This window comes from Arctopsyche grandis, chromosome 2, assembly GCF_051622035.1.
Source record: "Arctopsyche grandis isolate Sample6627 chromosome 2, ASM5162203v2, whole genome shotgun sequence".
NCBI lineage: Eukaryota > Metazoa > Arthropoda > Insecta > Trichoptera > Hydropsychidae > Arctopsyche > Arctopsyche grandis.
In genome coordinates, this window is record NC_135356.1 from 33,052,065 (window position 1) to 33,073,976 (window position 21,912).

At 38.1% G+C, this 21,912-nt stretch overlaps 1 protein-coding gene and 1 long non-coding RNA gene across 2 annotated transcripts in view; one reads left to right on the forward strand and one right to left on the reverse strand.

The window, feature by feature from the left end:
* The window catches only part of LOC143921219 (uncharacterized), a 542,666-nt gene that overhangs the window by 472,896 nt on the left and 47,858 nt on the right, over positions 1 to 21,912 (reverse strand). The window lies entirely within an intron of this gene.
* The window catches only part of LOC143922378 (uncharacterized), a 134,740-nt gene continuing 112,830 nt past the window's right edge, over positions 3 to 21,912 (forward strand). The window contains exons 1-5 of the mRNA XM_077445603.1: positions 3 to 43; positions 224 to 299; positions 1,551 to 1,673; positions 1,766 to 1,887; positions 1,980 to 3,111. Of these exons, the coding sequence (XP_077301729.1) occupies positions 3 to 43; positions 224 to 299; positions 1,551 to 1,673; positions 1,766 to 1,834 (309 nt within the window). The 3' untranslated portion in view covers positions 1,835 to 1,887; positions 1,980 to 3,111. The remainder of the gene's footprint in view (positions 44 to 223; positions 300 to 1,550; positions 1,674 to 1,765; positions 1,888 to 1,979; positions 3,112 to 21,912) is intronic.

Below are 21,912 nucleotides of genomic sequence, written 5' to 3' on the forward strand. Positions count from 1 at the left end.
TAATGCAGATCGCAATGTTCGCCGCCATTTTCCGGCAGAAGTGGTACGGCCATCGCGGTGAGTGCACAACGCTGAGCCCTGAGCTGCCCCTCCCCGCCCCTCCCCTCCCCCAACGCTATTATTGTAGCTTTATTGGCTACGTTCACACTACCGATATCTACACCCGACATTTTCGAATTTTCCATATCCAGTTCCTTTATTGCAACCCGTGGTTGCTATTTAGGAACTGGTTATGGAAAATAGCCATTGTTGCCGCGTTTCAATCGGTTGGTCGCGTTTGCCGTGGATTGATTGCTTTCGTCGATCGATTGCACAAGTGCTCGTCGATTGATTGCACATTTGCCACCAAACAATCAGAGCCACCGCGACCTTGGAATCGCGTCTCGTCATCCCCCTCGACTGTGGCGTCGTTTCCTTTCCGTGTCGTTTGCGCGCTTCGACGAATGCCTCGAAATATACTATATATAAAAACGGACTGTCGCTAAATATATATATTTGTATATTGGACGATCAACCGTCAACCAGTATGCGGAACAAAAAATTTTTTTTTCATTTTTTTCAGTTTTTTCAGCTTTTTTCATATTTCTCATTTTTTCAGCTTTTTTCATATTTTTCAGTTTTTTTCATATTTCTCATTTTTGTCATATTTTTCATTTTTTTCAGTTTTTTTCATATTTATCATATTTTTGTGCTACGGGCGCCAGAGGCGTCCGGAGCACTGGGGGCGAAGGCCCCGGGGGCGCCGGGGGCAAAGGCCCCGGGGTGCCGAAAGCAACGGGGGCGCTGGGGGCAAAGGCGTCGAGACGTCGGCGATGCACAAAACATAATTCGTATTCACTTCGTAATTTGTCAATCGTAACTTCTAATTCGTGCATCAATTTCTTTCCGAAACCAGTCGATTCAATATCTTTAACTTTATTTTTATTCGAGTTTCATTTCCTTTTTGAAACCACCCGTTGAAATCAACGGGCCCAACACTAGTATAAAAATAATTACTGTATTGAAATTGTCGGTCATATCTACATAATTTCATAAATGCTCTCTGATAATTTCATAAATGCGAATAAATTTATTCGTCAAAAAATCAATTTTATTTTAAATTTTGCCATAGTTTATAGCATAGGATATATTTTTAGATTTTTTTCTCTTCAAAAAGTTGTATAAAAAAGCTGGTTACCCTAGTCAAAAATTATAGTTTTTTGCTGACACCCAACAGAGTCCCGAAAGAACGCGGTCATTTCCTGAAAATGAAGCTGTACTTCCAGCCGATCCAGAACTGCTGATACATGTTGCTGAGGTTGTGTCCAAATATCATCAGGTATTTTCGAAAATCCAGAGATTGATAAACTTTCCTATGTGTTTTAGTTTGGCTTTTTATTTGTACTCATTTAATTGACTTCTAGCCGATCCTGAACTGCTGATAAAATTTCCCGAAGTTGTATCCAAATATCACCAGGTATCTTCGAAAGTCCAAATATTGTTAAACTTAATTGTGTGTTTTAGTTTGACTTTGGCTTTGTACTCATTTGAAACGTACGTTTCTATTTCAGATAGTTGCTGATAACAAACGGAGTCTCGAAAGAACGCGGTCATTTCCTGAAAATGAAGCTGTACTTCCAGCCGATCCAGAACTGCCGATACAATTTGCTGAAGTTGTGTCCAAATATCACCAGGTATTTTCGAAAATCCAGAGATTGATTAACTTTCCTATGTGTTTTAGTTTGACTTTTTATTTGTACTCATTCGAGTGACGTTTTTATTTCAGATCGTTGCTGATAACAAACGGAGACTGGAAAAAATGCAGTCTTTTCCTGAAATGAAGCTGTACTGCTAGCCGATCCTGAACTGCTGATAAAATTTCCCGAAGTTGTATCCAAATATCACCAGGTATTTTCGAAAGTCCAAATATTGTTAAACTTAATTGTGTGTTTTAGTTTGACTTTGGCTTTGTACTCATTTGATTGACGTTTCTATTTCAGATCGTTTCTGATACCAGAAGGAGACCGGAAAAAAGGCGGTCTTTTCCTGAAAATTAACCTGTACTGCCAGCCGATGCATTCTCGCTCGTGATGAGGTTTGTACCATCGCTGTATGTACGTCAAAAACGACACACGTCCATCATTGTCATCGTTTCATCGTATTCTCCAGTGAATTCGCTGCATTTTTCTTTTATAATTTAGAATTTGGTATCTGCGAGGTGCCGCACCCATTCACGTGTGGTCTATTTTATTTCCAAAGTTTTTGTGCAATTAATTTGTACAATGAAATGTACAGTTACCTGCATATTAGTAAATCGATTCTTATGTCGTGAGACGCCAATACGACCAATTATATTACTATTACTATATATTAATCTACTGTGTGAATCCACATAGTGGGAACAGCTCATTATAAAAGTAATATTGAAACGTGTCATTGGGTCTTTGGTACTTTTAATGTACTACATATCTTAATATGGTTGTCACCTTTCATTCGCGCTTGAAACCAGATACTTTTTCACCTAGATTGCTCGTCAAATATTGCATCATTTCGTAACTGCCATTGTCAGCGATTTTGGAAAATGTTACTTTGCAAGACAAAAAATTTCTGCAAATTGTGGCATTCGAAATACTTTTTCTATCCTCTCGACAGTATCTTATCGCGCATTGTCTTTTTTAAGGAATTTTATACTCCAGTCTAGAGTTTGAGTACCAGTCTAGAGACCATCCATACTACGTGGTTGTGGGTATATCCATTACAAAGAGGAGTGTCTAAACACACATCAGCTAATTGTCCTCGTCACACATGTTCTTTTTTCGCTACTACATTGGAAAATATGATTCGTCCTCCTGGACGTCCTAATTGTTGGGCTACCAATTTTAATATTTGCTTCACCGGCAGCAGGAAATTTTAAAAGCCACAGACACACAACTACGGAATATTTTTCAAAATGTTCTCCCACATACTCGGCGTTATTGGCTCTATCTTATAAAGCTGATTAAACTTACAAGAAACTATGGCATCATTTGGCAATGAGTATTGTTGTCGAGTAGCTATTACGATACTTTGAGGAGCCTCTTCACCGGTTGCTATTTACATAGGTCTGAAGCTTTTCCAACCCATGCCTCATATGTAGAGGTAGGATAGTCACAGTGCTATCCATTGTTCGGCAAACCTTTAACAATGCATTTACAACCTTTGAACAATACACGGCCCCCTCAGGCTCCGGTGACTACTCATATGGTTCTCTGACAGTTCTTTAGAAAGAAGTATCGTCCTGGCTATAGACATAGAATAACTATATGTTATTCTATATGTATGGTCCTGGCACTTTCTACGATGGTTCGGTAGTCCTGGCACTTGTCGGAAAGCTCTCCTTTCTAAATGTTTTGCCCTATGGGTATTAAAAGTACGTCGCTATTTTTGCTAGCCTCTGGTTTGTAGGGAGTAGCATTTAAATCCCAAAGTGATGGAGTTGCGGTGGCCACCTTTATTACTTTAATTACTTTTTATTTGTTCTCTATCGACACCAGTCTTCCATCTTTTTTGTGATAATAATGTATCATTAATAGTCTAGGTAAATTTTTTTGCCGCCACATTTTCATGTCTAATCGAATCGACGGCACGATGGACAACCTTCAAATCACTAACGTATCTTTTTCCAATAAATTTAGAACGAGAACGCGTTGAATCATTCATCGATGGATGTCAATCGTGTCCATGTACCTAATTAGTACATAATTTTATTTTTTTTTATCTTAAAAAAATTTCTCACGTCTAAAAGCTGTTATATGTTACATAGATTGCAGTTTACCGAACATGGGGACGGTATATAATCGGCTTCAACTAATCTTCTCGCAATACTCGGTTCAAATACAATTGACGGCTCGATGTAACAATCGTCATAAACGTCGTCATCATCTATGCAAATTCTATTACTGCACACAGATAGACGATCTACATCATCGTTAATATTTTGGTCGGAAAGTCTGATGTTGCGTGTTTCAACACGAAAGTCTTTTTGACGTATCATTCTAAAACCGCCGTTTTAAAATTCGCTGAAATTTTCATGTTGCATACCGCTAGGTATGGAAAACTTCTTTAAATTGCACACAAGAGTTTTACTATATTATATTTTTTGCATACGCGATATTATAATAGTTGGACTAAGGACGCCTGCAAAATCAGTTTGTTGGTGATTTTGTGTAATTAGTTCTTTTTTACAACTTATCCGACTGCAAATAGCGGTGGCTTGTGCCAATTATTGAATGTTCAGCTTTGAATCTGTGCAAAAAAGTTTGCTCACTTTTGGAATGTAAATCATTACGATTGATCGCATGTTTGACTAGACAAAAAATCACACTGTCTTCTGATTCCAATTTGTCACATAAGAGCAATATAAGAAAAGTAAATATTTATTTTGGTTAAATCATTTGCTATAGTATTTGTTTTTATTATTTGTATATATGACTAAAAAAATTCACCATAGCCCATACAATAATATGTTGTTTACATATGTAAAAAAATCTATTGTTTTAAAATCATTTTGAGGGCTTTAATTTAAAATCATTAGAGGGCGTTATTGTAGACGTGTCCTTTGATTTGGCCCTCTTCGTTCCTCTTCTGCCAAATGAGATATGTTAGCTCGTCCGAGATATGTTATATATGTATGTAGATACCGCATATCTATTTTGAATCTCCCCAGCACATTACACAAGCAGTGTGACTAGTGACTACACATACCTTTTTGAGGCTACGAAACACGCTTGGCATCACACTAATCCTTATTATTTCCAGTCTTTAATGGCTCAGAGTATGAATACTGAACCGTCTTGAGTGGCTGCGGCGAACGATTGATTGTTTTCGCAAGGAGCCATACCGATGACGGGTCCTGCGCCACGATTAAACATCGATTTCGATCTAAACACATATATTTCTTGATAACTTTATGTTTATTATAATGTATATCTCAGTGGCAATATTATAATAACAAACAGCTTACCTATTAACTAAGCTTATTCCTTCTAATTTTGCCAAATCCCAAAGGCGAACTGTGCCATCGTTCGAACTGCGAACTGTGCCATGTACTCATGTATCTAGGTACATTGAGCAAATGAACAATGAACGGCGCAAACTAGTTCCGGTCTCTAATTATTACATTTCCCTGGAATTTTATCATTAAAAATTACATCAAAATCATCTGTCAGATCGACGCGATGACAGCTGGCTATTCCGGCACGCATTTTTGCCACCCATACGCTGTTGTAAAACATAATTGTTCAACATTGAATTTGTAAATTCATTATATTTTCATTAAACATATGTATGTTTTTCAAAGCTATTATATGTATATGTATGTACATACATAAAATATGTACACATAATGTATTCAGAATAATTTCCGTAAATTTTCTCATAATCCTATTATCGATTTTTTTATTGTATAATACTATCCATTCCGATATGGGCTCATCGTGATTTAATTTTTCCTTTCAATAAAGGCGATCCTTGAAAGGAAATTTCATCGCGAGACTTTTCAATTACCTTTTCCGTAATACTCCACACGGAAAATTCAATCGGAACGCTGGCGCCAACATTGATTAATCCCTCGCCGTGAAAGGCTGAAAATAGTCTCTTATTACGTCGCCAATATATTGATGTGTATATATATTATATATATTTTCAGCTACAGGACGAATATAGACCACCTGGCGAGGCTGATAGAAGATCAACCGACGAAATCTCTAGATAGAGTGGTACATGTAGGTACATATTTATATCTCTAGATACATGTAGGTACATATTTATGTATATGTAGGCTCAATTACTAACTTGGACTATCGTCCTCTCCAACATCGGTAATACCGGCTCTGGCTTTTATCTGATTGTATAAACGATGTTGCTGCTCACATCCCAAAACGGAGGATAGCAGACAATTATAAATTTTTCAAAAGAACTTCAATTGCCGAACCAAAATCCGCTAATTTTACAGCAGCTCCCTTGCTTTGCTCGCTAGCAGTAAATTCTCAGGTTTCAAATGTTCGAACCGTCGGAATTGTTTACTTTTAAAATGAATGCCAATAGAATATTCGCTTTCAAAATTGATGTTCATTTGGTTGTGCTTTCAAAATGTTCCCACATGAGCTTCTCGTTGGGTATTTGCATTGGATTTTACAGATAACATTGCCGACGGTTTGTCTTTTGTAGCGAATACAGTAGGCGGATTAGGTTTGGAGTTCATCGAACTTACACTTATGTGTGTAAAAATTTCTTAAGAATGAACAGTACAGAAAGCCAGTAGATATTTGGGCTTGCGGAGTAATTTTTTATATTTTATACTTGTCGGCTATACAACAAGATAAAAGCCAGAAAAAAGAACATCGTTTACACAACCAGATAAAAGCCGGAGCCGGTATTACCGATGCTGGAGATGACGATAGTCCAAGTTGGTAATATAGCCTACATATACATAAATATGTACCTACATACATGTGTACTCTTCGTATATATTTGTAAATTTTTGTGTAAAGTTTGTATAAAGTGTAAGTTCCACTAACATTTTGATGTTTTCTGCGTTTGCTTTGCCTTTAATATTCACCAATCCCAAATACATAATTTTCAAAATTATCATTATCGTCTCCAATAACATGAACTGTCACGTTTTATTATCTACTTAATGTGCAATCTGTCTATTCATCTACCGTAATAGAAAATAAACGATTATTTAATATTATGGAACTGTTGCCAAACAGTTTTCACTTAATTTTAAATTACATTACATTCATAGATTTAATGTTGAATAATATGTTTTTGAAGAAAAAAAGAGTATATCAGTTAAACATTGCCATTGTGAATAAGATCAGTGATGGAGTTGCGGTCGCCATGCCTCTTATATTATCATATATGTAATATTTGTATGTAGTTTTTGTCATTCTGGGTCATAGTGACACAACAGTTGTACCAAAACCTTATATTTATTTCCCAACTACTCACCAAACAAATTCTTTATAATATACATATTATATATTATATTTGTATGAAGATTTTGTGGTTAATAGATGTGAACAAATATACCTACGTATATAAAAAGTTGTATTCGTCTGCAAATGGAACTTTAAAGACCTGTACATTTTCCACTAATTAAATTTACACGTAGGTGTGTACGATTTCTGTTGGTGTATTTATGTATGAATATATACGTATGTGTATCTCTTATTTATGTGTTTGAGGTAGAGTTCATTCCATTTGCAAAACAGCATGTATAATTTTATTCAAAATATTGAACAAATTTATTTGGTATGGGTTCGATGGCAATCTACATATATGGTAATTGTAAAAATGTATAATAATCATGTTTTTATTTATAATTTTTGTACATATCTTGATCTATGTAGTCCACCAGTTACTTTGGAGTAATCTGGAAGAAGATTGTGCATGATTAATTTAAATAAATAAATAAAAATAAAATTTGCAAAAGAGCGTAACCTATTTAATTTCAAGTAAAAATAGCGTTTGCAATTTACATTTTATTTGTAATGGGTTTTGAATTTATATTTTGTAAATGTGGTGTGAGTTTGATCGCAGTTGTCCCCGTGTGTCCAATTTTACTTGATGTTTTACATTTATATTTGTTAATAAAATTGAATTTGTCAAAAAAAAAGTACAATGTCGTATTATTTGTAGTCTGATGTTTTTCATTATATTTTCACCGTTAATTGTTCAGAAATGATGTTTTGCTTTTATAAATGTAAATAAAATTGAATTTACAAAAAAAGAACACTATCGTATTTTTTTCACCCTGATTCTTTTAATTATATCTCTTACAATGTGTACCCAAAAGTAGAAGAATAAATGATTAAATTGCAGAATATCCACAGTAGAGTAAGTATAAAATTCTTACTATGCTTCTAAGGAAGCCAAAATCTCAATTTATGATTATGAATAAGGATTCATTTATTTCACCATAATTGACAGCACGCCTAGAGGTTGTGATCGAGAAATCTCGTGAAATTTTGATGTGAAATTTCGAGATTCTCATTTCTCGAGAATATTTTATTATGAAAATTCGAGATTCTTGTTTCTCGAGAAAACGTTAATTACAATCTCGAAAATATCGAGAATATTTTAAATTTATCACTACACGTTTTTTTCAATAAACTAACTGATTTATATTCTTATTAACGAGTAAATAATTTTGTTTAAGTATTTTAATATGTATAGATGGTCATCGGTAGAGACCCGTATTTTGGGCATCTATTTTTGTCAATTTTAACATTTTCATTTTGCATTTTAGCGTTTTTGGGCATTAAAATTGTTCAATTTAAAATTTATGTACATATACAATTTAAAGACAACACAACCATTAAAAGATATTAGAAAAATTCAAAAATATTTTGAAATTAAAATTACAATAAAAAAAACATGAATATAAAAATACAAAGAAAAAATATGAATATAAAAATATAATACCAATTAAAATTGATTAAAACTTAAAATGGAGCATATTTCTACAGATTATTTTTTCAGATTCGTGCAACGAACGGTAACAATTATATTGTATTTACTAAAATACCATTCAGCATCCACACTATTAACGGGACTCCAAATAGATTTTAGAACGACACAACCAAACTCTTCATATTTAATTTTTGTTGTCATCAATAATAGCGATATATCCGGCGTGGATCAACTTTTTTATATTCTCTATTAATTGTCTAAAAAGTGCTGATATCCTTCCAAACATTCAGCCTCTGTTACATTACATTAAACAATGGCAGGTTTCTAAAAAACAAAACTGTTTCTTTAACATTAATATTAGATTTTGAACCTGCCACAGATGGATTGAATAGTTTACTCAATGTTCGGAGGAATAGATTTCTCATTTAGTCTTGAGTGCAAGTCTAGTTTTAAAACGCTTTTTTGAGCAGCCTTTTGGATACACAGCTCCAATTGTCTTCTTTTGTTTGCAGTAGTAGACAAAAGCAGTCGCTTGGTTTCGACAGGAAAAACACCGTCTGTAGTAAACTGCAAGCTCTGTTTTATCCTTTCAATTTCTTCACATAATAAATGGGCAAAGGGATAGGAAGACCCTTCTACATTGTCTATTAATTTTATAAATTTTATGCAAATTTCACTTTTGTTTATTATTTTAGCATCTATTCTTTTTTTTTTTTTCGCTGCGCTGGAGGTGGGGAATCTTCGAAAGACAGCCTACAGTCCGAATTGCAGGGTAGTGCCGGATTTTACCGGCTAAACCCCACCCCCGACCTCCACTCTCTGGGACCTCTGTGTATTACTTCAAGGAGTGGTGGTCCATTCATTCATCTTCGTTCATTCTTTGTTTCTAGTCGTTCTTTCTTTCTTTATTCCATTCATCTCGCGTGCATTCTTCTCTCTCGTTCATGCGCCTCTTTCTTGCGCATCACCGTTGACGCGAACGTGTCGATGACTACCCAAGCTTCCATCTTCTCTATTAGCGTCTTGCCCAGGTTTTCAGGTGAGGTCACTCCGATTTCCTTCATTCTTTTTCTTTCTTTCGCCCAAGCTGGGCACTCAAAAAGGGTATGCTCTGCGTCGTTCACTTCGGCTTCGCAGTGGTAGCATTTTGTTTCGGCCTCCTTTTGTATCCTGTGGATGTGCTTGCCAAAGCAGCCGTGGTCCGTCAGCAGCTGTGTCAAGTGGAAACTGGTGTCGCCGTGTTTCCTCTCGACCCAGTCGCCCACGGATGGGATGATCCTGTAGGTAAAGCGTCCTTTACATTCTTCGTCCCACCGCCTCTGCCAGCACCTCATCAGCTTTTGCCGTATTTCCTTCCGCCTGCGTGTCGCTGCTTCTCGGGATTCCGATGCATTGCCTCTCGAGCCGTCGAAGAGTTGCTTCCTCTCCTTTGCGAGCAGATCGATCGGGTTGATTCCTGCAACTACCAGAACAGCGTTCTCGGAGACAGTCGAGTACGCCGTGGCTACTCTGAGTGCGCTCCTCCGCTGTACTGAGGCATACTTTTTCCTCGTCCTTTCTATTTCCATGGAATCCGCCCAGATCGGTGCTGCTGTAGAGAAGCGTCAATTAAGCATTAATAGCAATGTTTCGATAGCTGCGGGGGCTGAGTGTGTGTGGGTAGATGACCAGCGACTGTGTATGTGGTCGTCGTCGTCTCGATCAGCTCGCTCTGGAACGGTGCGGCGTGGGGGAATTAGAAAGTCAGTTTAGCTTAACCTGTTTATTGACAGTTGAATGGCCGAGCCGAGGAGTTTTGCTCGGCGCCTCTGCCCCTTTATGGCGGGGCTGTGGATGAGTACGCTGGCCGGTCAGGAAGGGTAGACCAGCCACACCAAGACCTTCTCGGTTGGCGTCTCGCGAGCGTCTGGTTTGACAGCTGGCGCGCATCGGCAGACGAGCGCGCAGTCCGTAAGAGCCCAAAACACGGCCATGTGGGCTTTTGGCTCGAACAATCTCCCCGGGTTGGAATATTAACAAAGATTTCAACATACAATTCATTTGATTCAGATAGTGGACTTTGCTTAAATTTAATGACGGACATCGTCAAATTATTACACTATATCTATTTAAAATATTCGAAATAAATTCAACATTACAGCGTGCGAACCCAATTGATTCAAATATTTTATTCATATACTTAAAACCAAACACATGTTACAATTAAATATCTTATTTAATATCAATATGTATTATATATCGATAAAGAATTATTTGCAAAGCTAATATGTGAATCGAAAAAATATGCGTACATTCCGCATCCGTGATAGATTATCCTGAACACGTATACAAAAGATTTCCATGGTAATTAATTACACTCATTCTCCTCCGAACGAGTAGTCAATATTTAGGTCCACGTTGAGGTCCGAACAATGATAACAAACATCAACATTCTATACAAGAATACACAACAAATACAAAATGTGAATTTTTCACTAAAAGAAATGTTCTTATCTTCATCCTGGGAGGTATATAAATTGTTAACAAATAAGTTTTCCACCAAATAACCACCAAAACTACTACACTTTTTTTCTCGGCGCCTCTGCCCCTTTATGGCGGGGCTGGTCAGGAAAGGTAGACCAGCCACACCAAGACCTTCTCGGTTGGCCTTTCGCGAGCGTCTGGTCTGGCAGACGAGCGCGCAGCCCGTTAGAGCCCAAAACACGGCCATGTAGGCTTTTGGCTCGAACAAGCAAAATGCCCAAAATACGTGTCTCTACTGATCACGTTTTCGTGATCTAGAAAAAATGTGTGTGTCTGTGTTTCTGTGTATTTTGGGGATTTTTTGAACACCGTTAGTCCTATCGAACTGAAATTTAGTATCGGTTACTGAAATTCTTATCGACACGAGATAATTTTTTTTTCAAATTTTTAAGTTGACCGGAAATGCTACCTCCCCTTATAGGTGTAATTATTTGAATTCAATTATCTCCCAAACTGCCAACTGAATCGGACTGGTTTTTTTTTACATGTAATAGAACCTTATGTTTTTTTAAATATTTTTACCTGTACCGGAAGTAGTACTTTTACTTTAGAGAATCGACGTTTTTTATATTTTCTCAGACAATTTTTAGTTTATTGAACTTAAATTTCATATCTATAAGTTTAAGCTTAATACCAAGTTATGTATACAATTTGATAAACATCCGTCAACCGGAAGTGGCACTTTACCCTTGTTCGATTTTTCTTCCACTATTTTTTTCGACCCCTTAAACATGTGTGCTCGTCACGAAAAAATTCAAGTATAATTCTTGCATCAATGTTGGAAAAGACTTCGATAATGGTTTAGATGAAGTTTATTGATATGTAAAATTTACATGTGGAATTTGAATCCGCAAAGCGTTCGACGAACACAAGGTTCTCGTACGCCGCCCAACTGCTGACTGTGGTTGCCCGAGACCGGCTCATCAGCGATACCAACCGATAAATGAGTTAACACGACTGTTTTCCACACGTCGATATAAAGTCGGAACATAGTCCCACATAGGAGAACTGTTGATAATACAGTTATTCTACAGAGTTACAGCATCACTGATGAGTCGTTTACAACAAATCATAGCTCTTAAAATAATTCAATAGAGGGTGAGTAATGAAACCTTTTGCCTCATCCAATGTGAGGATATAATCAATTTATTGGTTCAGTGTTATATTTATTTACATTAAAATTTTTGAAATCTCCTTTGTAGCTGTGAATAAGCATTACAAGATAAGTATACTTTAAAGAAGAGAGAGTGGACTGTATAATTTAAAACATTTAAGCATTCCTCATCTTGATGTTAACTTAGATAATACAATATTGACTAATTACAGCTCTCTAAAAATAAACTAGTGAGTGTAATGCTCCTAAGTTAACTTGATTTCATAAATAAGCAACACAAACGTTGCTGAATTAAAAGTACATTAGAACGTTAATCATTCATTCCTACAAACAGGAAATCAAGGTGAGCTATGATTATAGATATCTCAACGTTAAACATTGAGATGTTCAGTGCTATGGTATTTACTTATTCTATGATTCACATAGATAATATAAACAGTAAAAGTTAACTTATGTATTCATAATAAAGATACATAAGACCTGCGGATGACTACCGTCAGGTTATAAATATGTAGACATGAAATAATTTAAAATGCTCCATTAAGTTGGCTTGGAGACTAATGCTAACAAGATCATGAATATAACATTTACCTGGTGAATTTGAACAGTAAAATTTAACTCGGAGATAAATACTGCCGAGTGATGACATGAGACAAGTCTTATATTATAAAGACAAAATGATTAGATTGAATTCGGAGATATATACTGCCGAATGTTAAAATGAAAACAGCTTAAATTATACACACAACACAATTTAAGTGAATTAATGAGTAATACTATTAACATTGAACGATTTAAACTTATGATTAAATCTAATAAGTAATATATGCGTCGGGGGTAGTGTCTTCGGGTTAGATTAAGCGACCGAAGTTGACGGAATTGAAGCTGCTGTTTCTCCTTCTTGCTAATCTTCCTTCCTGTCAAGTGGTTCCTGTGGTAGAATCGGCAATGGCGCCACTAGATGACTGGACCGACGAAACTCTCCGTTGGCAGTAAAGACGTCGACGACTGGAACTCTGCCATCTGGTCCGGGATACAATTTAGTGACTCGACCCAGGATCCATCGGGTTGGCAGCATGTGTTCTTCCTTTAACAGGACCATTTGACCCACACTCAGATTGTTGCTTGGTCCTTCTTCCATTTGTGTCGTAACTGCAAAGAATGTAAATATTCCGCCGACCAACGTTTCCAAAATTCTGCTGTGGTCAATTGTATCTGAAGCAGATTGGCATGGACATTAGTGTTATATTTAACCTCCATTGGAAGAGCCAGTAAGGATCTGCCAATTAAGAAATGTCCTGGTGTGAGGGGTAAAAGGTCTAGTGGATCTGATGACATGGGACTAAGAGGACGGGAATTCATGCAAGCTTCTATTTGAGTCAATACTGTACAGAATGATTCGAAATTTAAGGTGGTGGCCTTTAACACCTTGTTTAAATGAATTTTCATGGATTTAACCACTGCTTCCCACAGCCCTCCCATGTGAGGCGCCCATGGCGGGTTAAACTTCCAACGAATTCCTTTGGAGGCTACATACCGTACTAGCTTCTCCTCATGAGGACGTTCATAAATTAATTTTACTAAATTAACGAGTTCACAACTTGCACCCACAAAATTAGTAGCATTGTCGGAATATATCGTGGCCTGCCACGTCTGGCTACGATTTAAGAAATTTGAACTCGTTAAGTCTCCGACAAGTTCCAAGTGGGCTGCTTTACTGGAAAAACACACAAAGACACAAACGTAACCCTTAATTATCTTAGAATTCTTATTGCAACCACTCTTCACAGGAAAAGGTCCTGCGAAGTCTATCCCCACATGACTGAAAGGAAAATTTGCAGTGGTATGTACGTTCAAGCGGGAGTAATCCCATTAATCTATTATGTGACAATGGTTTATTTCTAAAACAAATGACACATGAACGTACTACTCCTTTAACAGTATTATGTCCGGCTAATGGCCAATAGGTCTGTCGCAATAACGACAGTAAGGCTTGAGTACCTAGGTGAATATACTTCAGGTGCACATCTCGGACAATCATGTGTGTAAGTTTATGCTTATTTGACAATATAATGGGTGACGTTGATAGGGTTGTTCCCAGAAGAAGTCTACTTCCAACACAAATTAAATTCTCATGGAATACAGGGGACAATTTAGCCAATTTACTGCTACTGGGAATTGGATGTCCCTTACTTAGCAAACGATATTCCAATGGAAATGATTCCATTTGCGATAACCTTATCAAATTATTTAAAGCATCTTTTAATTCTAAAGCGGACGGTTCGTTAGTTTCTCTAACGTTTAATTGTTTGTTCCTTAGTGGCCGGCGAACATATGATAACACTCGAAGGAGTCTTGGAAGATGAGAATATTTATCTATCCAATCATTCTCCCTCACAAGGGTAGCGTTAGTGACCACCATTCTTTCTGGAAGATCTATTGTGATCTCCGGAGGTCTTCGAGGCCATCGTGATTCATCTAATTTCAACCAACTAGGGCGTGATTCATCTAATTTCTACAATGCAATGCGACTGTAGAATCAGTCCAATAATATTTGTCATTAATGTGAATTGTTAATTGGTCAACTGTTGACTTCATTAACTTTGATAATAACATAGTGGAGCACAGCTCTAAACGCGGAATGGTTAAAACTGAGCGGAGCGACTCTCGAATGAGAACAAACAAGATGACATTTGGAATTTCCTAATTGATCAGTACATTTTACATAAATACAAGCACCATAAGCTTTCTCGGATGCGTCACAAAATCCATGTACTTGTATATTAATGGCGCTATTTAGTATTATCAATCTAGGAATTTTATAAAGTTTCATGACTGTATTGGATAATTGACACTCTTTCCATTTTTTGAAGATTGTCTGAGGAATAAATTCAATGAGTTTTAATAAAAATAAACTTAACCTTAAACTTAATTGATTGGACACTAGGTCCCACCATCAAAATATTATTTAGTGAGATGTTGGACGTTGTCTTTGCGGACGCATCAAAAACTACACGATATTTAGTGGTAAGGCTAGACTCCTTAACCACGACGTGATGAGGTGAATAACAATGAACCTCATGTGCCTCCGGTGGTTCACACTCTGACATATGTCCTAATTCTACATACTCCTCTAATACTTTATTGTATTCCGTTTTTAAATTATTATTAGTTAGAAAACGTCTTTCCAATACCTTGTGTCTCTTTTCCGCGAGATGTAATGAACTTCCTAGTACTACCGGGGAATTTTTGAATGGTAAAGCTACACAGAATCTACCGTTCTTGTCTCGTGATGTGCGTACTTTGAAATGTTCCTCACATCTTTTCTCCTCAAGAGATTGATGTTTCACAATAGGAACTTGTTCTATCATCCAAAAGTTTTGAATATGACTGTCTAATTGACTTAAGCCTATGTGGCTCTTCTCTGGAGCTTTATTTATTTCGGGATATGAACCTACGATTGTCCATCCGAATTCGGTATCCTTTAAAATAGGCATACCCTTTCCTAACTGGATGGTTCCTGCTTTCATAGCATGAACACAAATTTCGGCGCCGAGCAATAAGTCGATTGGCGTCGGTTTATTCCAAAGGGGATCTGATAAACTCATTCCCGCTGGAATCGAAATCAACTGTTGATCCAGTTTCACAATTGGAATGTCTCCGGTGATTTCCGGTAATACCAAACACAACACCTTGGTTGAGTAATTAGTGGTTGAAGACCTTATGGTCATTTTGGTGATGTGACGAATGCTACTTTCTTGATTAGCGATACCTACAATTTTTTGAGAGATTTTTTCTAATTTGAAATTATTCTTCTTAGCGAAAGATGTGGTAACATAGTTGACTTGTGAGCCGGAATCTAATAATGTACGGCCCTTAACGACCGTTCCGTTGGACGTTATAATGTCTACTTGTACCGTGGGTAAAATGATCTCCCTTTGAGAGAAATGAGTAGAATGAGCATTAATTGATTTCCTTTCCGTATTATTTGAACTAGATATATCGTCCTGATGCAAAAAAGTATGATGGTTTTGTTTGTACCTTAAGCAATTAAAGTTAGACCTACAATTTGTTATCTTATGAGTTGAATTTAAACATTTAAAACACATGGTATTATGTAGATTTAACGAATTCATTTCTTTCCGAACTGGATTTTGCTTTGAATTTATCGCATTTACCTATGAAATGATTGTTTCGACAAAACGCACATGAGTTTACCCTGCTTGATGGGTTTTTGTTCGCGACATGAGTTCTCCTGATTCGTTGACGGTTATGAGGGAATTCTTTCACCGTAGTTACAGATGCAGTAGATTGTAATACGTTACATCTATTCTGCAGGAATGTCTCTAACTTTTCGTACGGTGGCATTTCTCTGTCAACTAGAGATGTTTCCCAGTCCTTTAATAAACTAAAGGGTAATTTCCTTAGAACTAGACATTTTACCCATGGATCTAAAATTTCTCTCGCGTAACCCAATGATTCAATGTTTTTAATACATACCGTTACCTTATTCAATAGATCTCTCAATTCGATATATGATTCCCTTGTGATTAATTTTAGATCACAAAGTGAGTTGATCCTAGTTTAATTAGTGAGATTAAATCTTGGTAAATTGTATTGCTTATCTAAAATACTCCACGTTATTTCATAATTGTCTGAGCTAATATCTAACCCTGATACAGCTGCTAAAGCGGGACCGAGTAATGATTGATGCAAATATAGTAATTTAGTGATATTAGAATATTCAGGTTTATTTCCTATTTTATTTCCATTCGGATGGATCTCCCTGAAATGTAGGAATAGTTAACGTTGGTAGTTTATCTCTAGCAAATTGAATTGTTGCTTGCTCTACATTTAGTTTACTATCTTGAATGGATTGTCTATCTAATGTCGCCTTAAGATTTTGAACTGTCATTGAAATCATGTCGTACTCTTCGTCTATTAGATCCGCCTGCTCTATATCTGTGAGGTTATCTAAATACTCATAATGGAGTTTTTGGAAATAGTCGTATGCTTTTTTAATGAATTGATACTGTCCTTCATTTATTTCGGAGGTTCTTTCTATTTTCCTTTTTAGTCTTTGTAACGCGCCCGAATACCTTAATTCTATTGACGCCATTGTAACTTCTACTTTATTTTCTTTCGCTAATGTTTTTATCAATTGAGTATGACCTCGAGTCTGATGTACTCTAGAGCTTGACCTGCCTCTAATAAATTCTAAGTTCCTAGTTGGACTTCGAGTCTTACGCGACTTGGAAGTTGAAACTTCTATTTCCTCGTTTTCAGAACTTGACATTTGTTTCAAAAAGTTGCACTATTTCGTCTCATAAAAAAGTTATCCTCTACTGTAGCCGTCAATTGAACTATTAGTAGAGATGTGGTAACAATATTCAATAATTAACAGTGAATCTCTATATTCTACTTTAACTATTATCACCAGATTCTATCCAACACATTTTGGAAGAAAATAACAACACCTACTTGGTGGGTATTTGTTTTATGCCACCTTTGGCTACAAGTGAAACAACACTGTTTTAAACACTGTGTCTTGTGATTTGTTATCACAAACTGTTCCATCACACATTATGGAACGAAGAAATATACCGAATTGGTATGTACTTGATTTAAGCCACCTTCGGGCTACAAGTAAAACAACACTGTGTTAAACACCGTGTCTTGTGATTTGTTATCACAAACTGTTCCATCACACATTATGGAACGAATAACTTCCACATTTATTGTGGAGGGGGGGGGGGGCTAACTGTGACTTATTGTCGCAGTTTAAATTCGACACGTGCTTTCCTGATTTTACACTACATCTATTGATTTTACACTTTTAATAAGAAATTCGATGCGACCGATGAAACATTCCTTCGTGTGCGCGATATTATTATATACGATTACGTGAATATATATTTTTTTAAAACTGTCCTACTTACATGATTGTCCTTTTAAAAGATGGCCTGTGATTAAATACATTTACTTACTTGATATATTTTTTGCCGTTTATCTGATCGTTCTGATAATTTCGGATTACTTCTGTGTCCCATGCGCTTTTGTAGGTTATGTTTTTATGTATCTAATTTTGCGTCTCCAACCACGCGGTTACATGTACATCTGTATATCAATCGATTTATTGCTGAAATAGAAGCAAACATATTATTAGTATTGGAATGATAGGGATAGTATAAAAGGAACGATACCGATTTCTTAATAATTGACATCCATTTTTTCTCGACCACGTTTATCCTTTTGGTTTGTCCGTTTTGGTTTTGTGGCTTAGGTTACTGGTGTCCGGTTTGAAATGACCATCATGGAAAAGACTTCGATAATGGTTTAGATGTAGTTTATTGATATGTAAAATTATACATGTGGAATTTGGATCAGCAAAGCGTTCGAGACACACGACGTTCTCGAGCGCTCGCCCTATGTCGACTACCTGACCGGTTGCCCGGTTGAGTCGCTTCCGCTACGATTTATCAGTGACGCCAATCGACAAATTAGTTAATGAGACTGTGTGCCACACATCGATATATAAAGTCGGAACAGTAAGTGTAATGACCTCTAAAAGCACCCTGTATAAAAATGAAGAAGCTTCTCTTTCTCCTCAGCTCCATAAAACATGATAAAGCTCCTCAGAATAATTAATGAAAAATTGAAAATCGTCTAATTTGTAACAAATCTCTTCTATGAAGACCACGAGATGGTGTGAGCTTGAATATTCAATTCAGACTGATTTGATTCAGATATTTTCAACCATCATTCGCATACTTTCTGTCGGATACCGAATGAAGGCGAAAGCCTTCTACGATATTTTAAGAAAACATTATTTGCACATGGAGCTCAAGGCTGCTGATATTCCTGATATAAATATGGTGTATTCCAATATATTCCAGTTCCAGTGTATATTCCAATATGGAGCAGTGACATCGCATGGGGGAAGTTGCAGACCGCACCAGGGTGTCACCATCCTGTGGGGAGGGGGGTGACACCAAATGAAGAATATAATTTGATATGTATTTTCTTATGGAGGAATTTATTAAGATTTAGTTTGTTTAATATTAGTTTTTTTAGTCGGGAAACGAGAAACGTTGGGTTGGGAAAGGGTGACTCCCCGACTTGCTACACAGGGTAACACCATCGCTTGTGACGTCACTTCATACGCATTCGGTGCGGTGCATAAATCGTTAAATCGACTAGGGCTGCCCACCCAGTCGTCCGCGGCTTGATTTTGGCTACGCGGCTTGGCTTGACTACGGGAGTCATTCCCATATCCGCAACCAGGGGACCCGTGCGGTTGTATGGAGCTATACCTCCAGCCGTCCTCTCGTCGGGAGGAACCCCCCCCCCCCCTCCAAATCAGTTAGTGCCGGTCGATCAAATCGTCCGTCTCACGGTTGACCAACTCGCCACCGACCAACTGAGCCTTCACCACCGCTTGGTCCATTTTCGAGGACCGGTACAATAATAAAAGGTTGTTGGTCCAGAGACACGTGCAGGCACTGCTCAACGCTGAGCCTGTGGGCCGTGACGTCGGTCAAGGGTTGCGGCGGCTGGTTGATGACATCACCATGCATGTCCGCACCCTCGGTTCCATGGGCATCGTGATTCCCTGTCTTCCAAGCTGGACCGGTACACGGCCCGGCAATGGGACATGCAGTCGGTGAAGCACGAGGACTGGACCTTCGACAAATTTTTAAGTTTCCTTAAGTTTCAGTACCAGGTGCAAATGAACGGTGAGTCCATCCAGAGGATGCACGCGCCGCGCCCCTGCACGAATGTAACTACCAAGGCTTCCGTTTACCACTCGAGAGTCGAGGTAGCTTCCTGCCCTAAGGGTCGGGGTGACCACTTGCTCCACTCATGCTCATCGTTCCGGAAACTGGCCTTACCAGAGCGAACCAGCCTCGCGAAGAAGCTAAATCTCTGCATTAACTGTCTGCGTCCTGGCCACAAAGCACACAAACGCGTTGCTCCCACTGTCGCAAAGCACACCACACACTGCTGCACGCTGAGTCCCATAGCACTTCCAGGTACCTAGACGCCGCTCATATCCCAAAGGAAGCAAGTTTCGCTAATGAAGCGCCACACGCGTCTAGCCTTCATTCCCTGCATTCAACCACCAGGGCAGCAACAGCCCCTCGCACCGTTCTGTTATCCACAGTGGTGCTGTCTGCCCGTGGGAGCGATGGGCGTTGGAATAAATGTCGAGCACTGCTCGACAGTGGGTCGGAACTCAACATCATCTCTAATGTCCAACCACATGCATTGAATGCAAGCATGGTCGGGGTAGGCTGTCAGGAAACGCCAATCTCCCAGGGCGTAGTCCTGCACGTTGCTCCTCGGGGTTCGAGGAGCCATGCCAAAATAAAGGAGATGGAATTCTTAGTAATCCCCAAGATCATGAACAAAGTTCCATCCAGAGACGTGTCGGAATTACGGTTGGGGTTGCCACAGCGCATTTACCTTGCTGACCCCACATTTGATTCCCCGGGTGCAATCGACATGGTCCTCGGATGCTTGGCATTCCATCAGTCCCTCACAAACGGTAGGAGGAACATTTCAATTCCTCCATCACTCGCCAGCGAACGGGGCTCTACCATTCACCTGTTGAACACTTCGTTCGGCTGGGTTGTTAGTGGGGAACTGGGCTCAGTCCCAACCACCAACCGCTCCGGGAACTGCCATCAGACAGCTTCTCGTGATCCGTCGGCGGACCGAAGAGTTCGTTTGCCGAAGTGTACTGTAGTGTGGTGGCTGTCTTTAGTTCCTAAGAAAATGTTTGAAAATCACGTTAGAAATAGTACCTCCATATCCAATGCTTATGTCTTATGTACATACTGCTTATACGCATGTACTGCAATGTATTCATTTATCATTTAAATAGGCTTAAATAATATCCGTTCAAATTGAATGTAGTTTCAAGTGTGGAACTTATTTGTTAACAATTTATATACCTCCCAGGATGAAGATAAGAACATTTCTTTTAGTGAAAAATTCACATTTTGTATTTGTTGTGTATTCTTGTATAGAATGTTGATGTTCGTTATCATTGTTCGGACCTCAACGTGGACCTAAATATTGACTACTCGTTCGGAGGAGAATGAGTGTAATTAATTACCATGGAAATCTTTTGTATACGTGTTCAGGATAATCTATCACGGATGCGGAATGTACGCATATTTTTTCGATTCACATATTAGCTTTGCAAATAATTCTTTATCGATATATAATACATATTGATATTAAATAAGATATTTAATTGTAACATGTGTTTGGTTTTAAGTATATGAATAAAATATTTGAATCAATTGGGTTCGCACGCTGTAATGTTGAATTTATTTCGAATATTTTAAATAGATATAGTGTAATAATTTGACGATGTCCGTCATTAAATTTAAGCAAAGTCCACTATCTGAATCAAATGAATTGTATGTTGAAATCTTTGTTAATATTCCAACCCGGGGAGATTGTTCGAGCCAAAAGCCCACATGGCCGTGTTTTGGGCTCTTACGGACTGCGCGCTCGTCTGCCGATGCGCGCCAGCTGTCAAACCAGACGCTCGCGAGACGCCAACCGAGAAGGTCTTGGTGTGGCTGGTCTACCCTTCCTGACCGGCCAGCGTACTCATCCACAGCCCCGCCATAAAGGGGCAGAGGCGCCGAGCAAAACTCCTCGGCTCGGCCATTCAACTGTCAATAAACAGGTTAAGCTAAACTGACTTTCTAATTCCCCCACGCCGCACCGTTCCAGAGCGAGCTGATCGAGACGACGACGACCACATACACAGTCGCTGGTCATCTACCCACACACACTCAGCCCCCGCAGCTATCGAAACA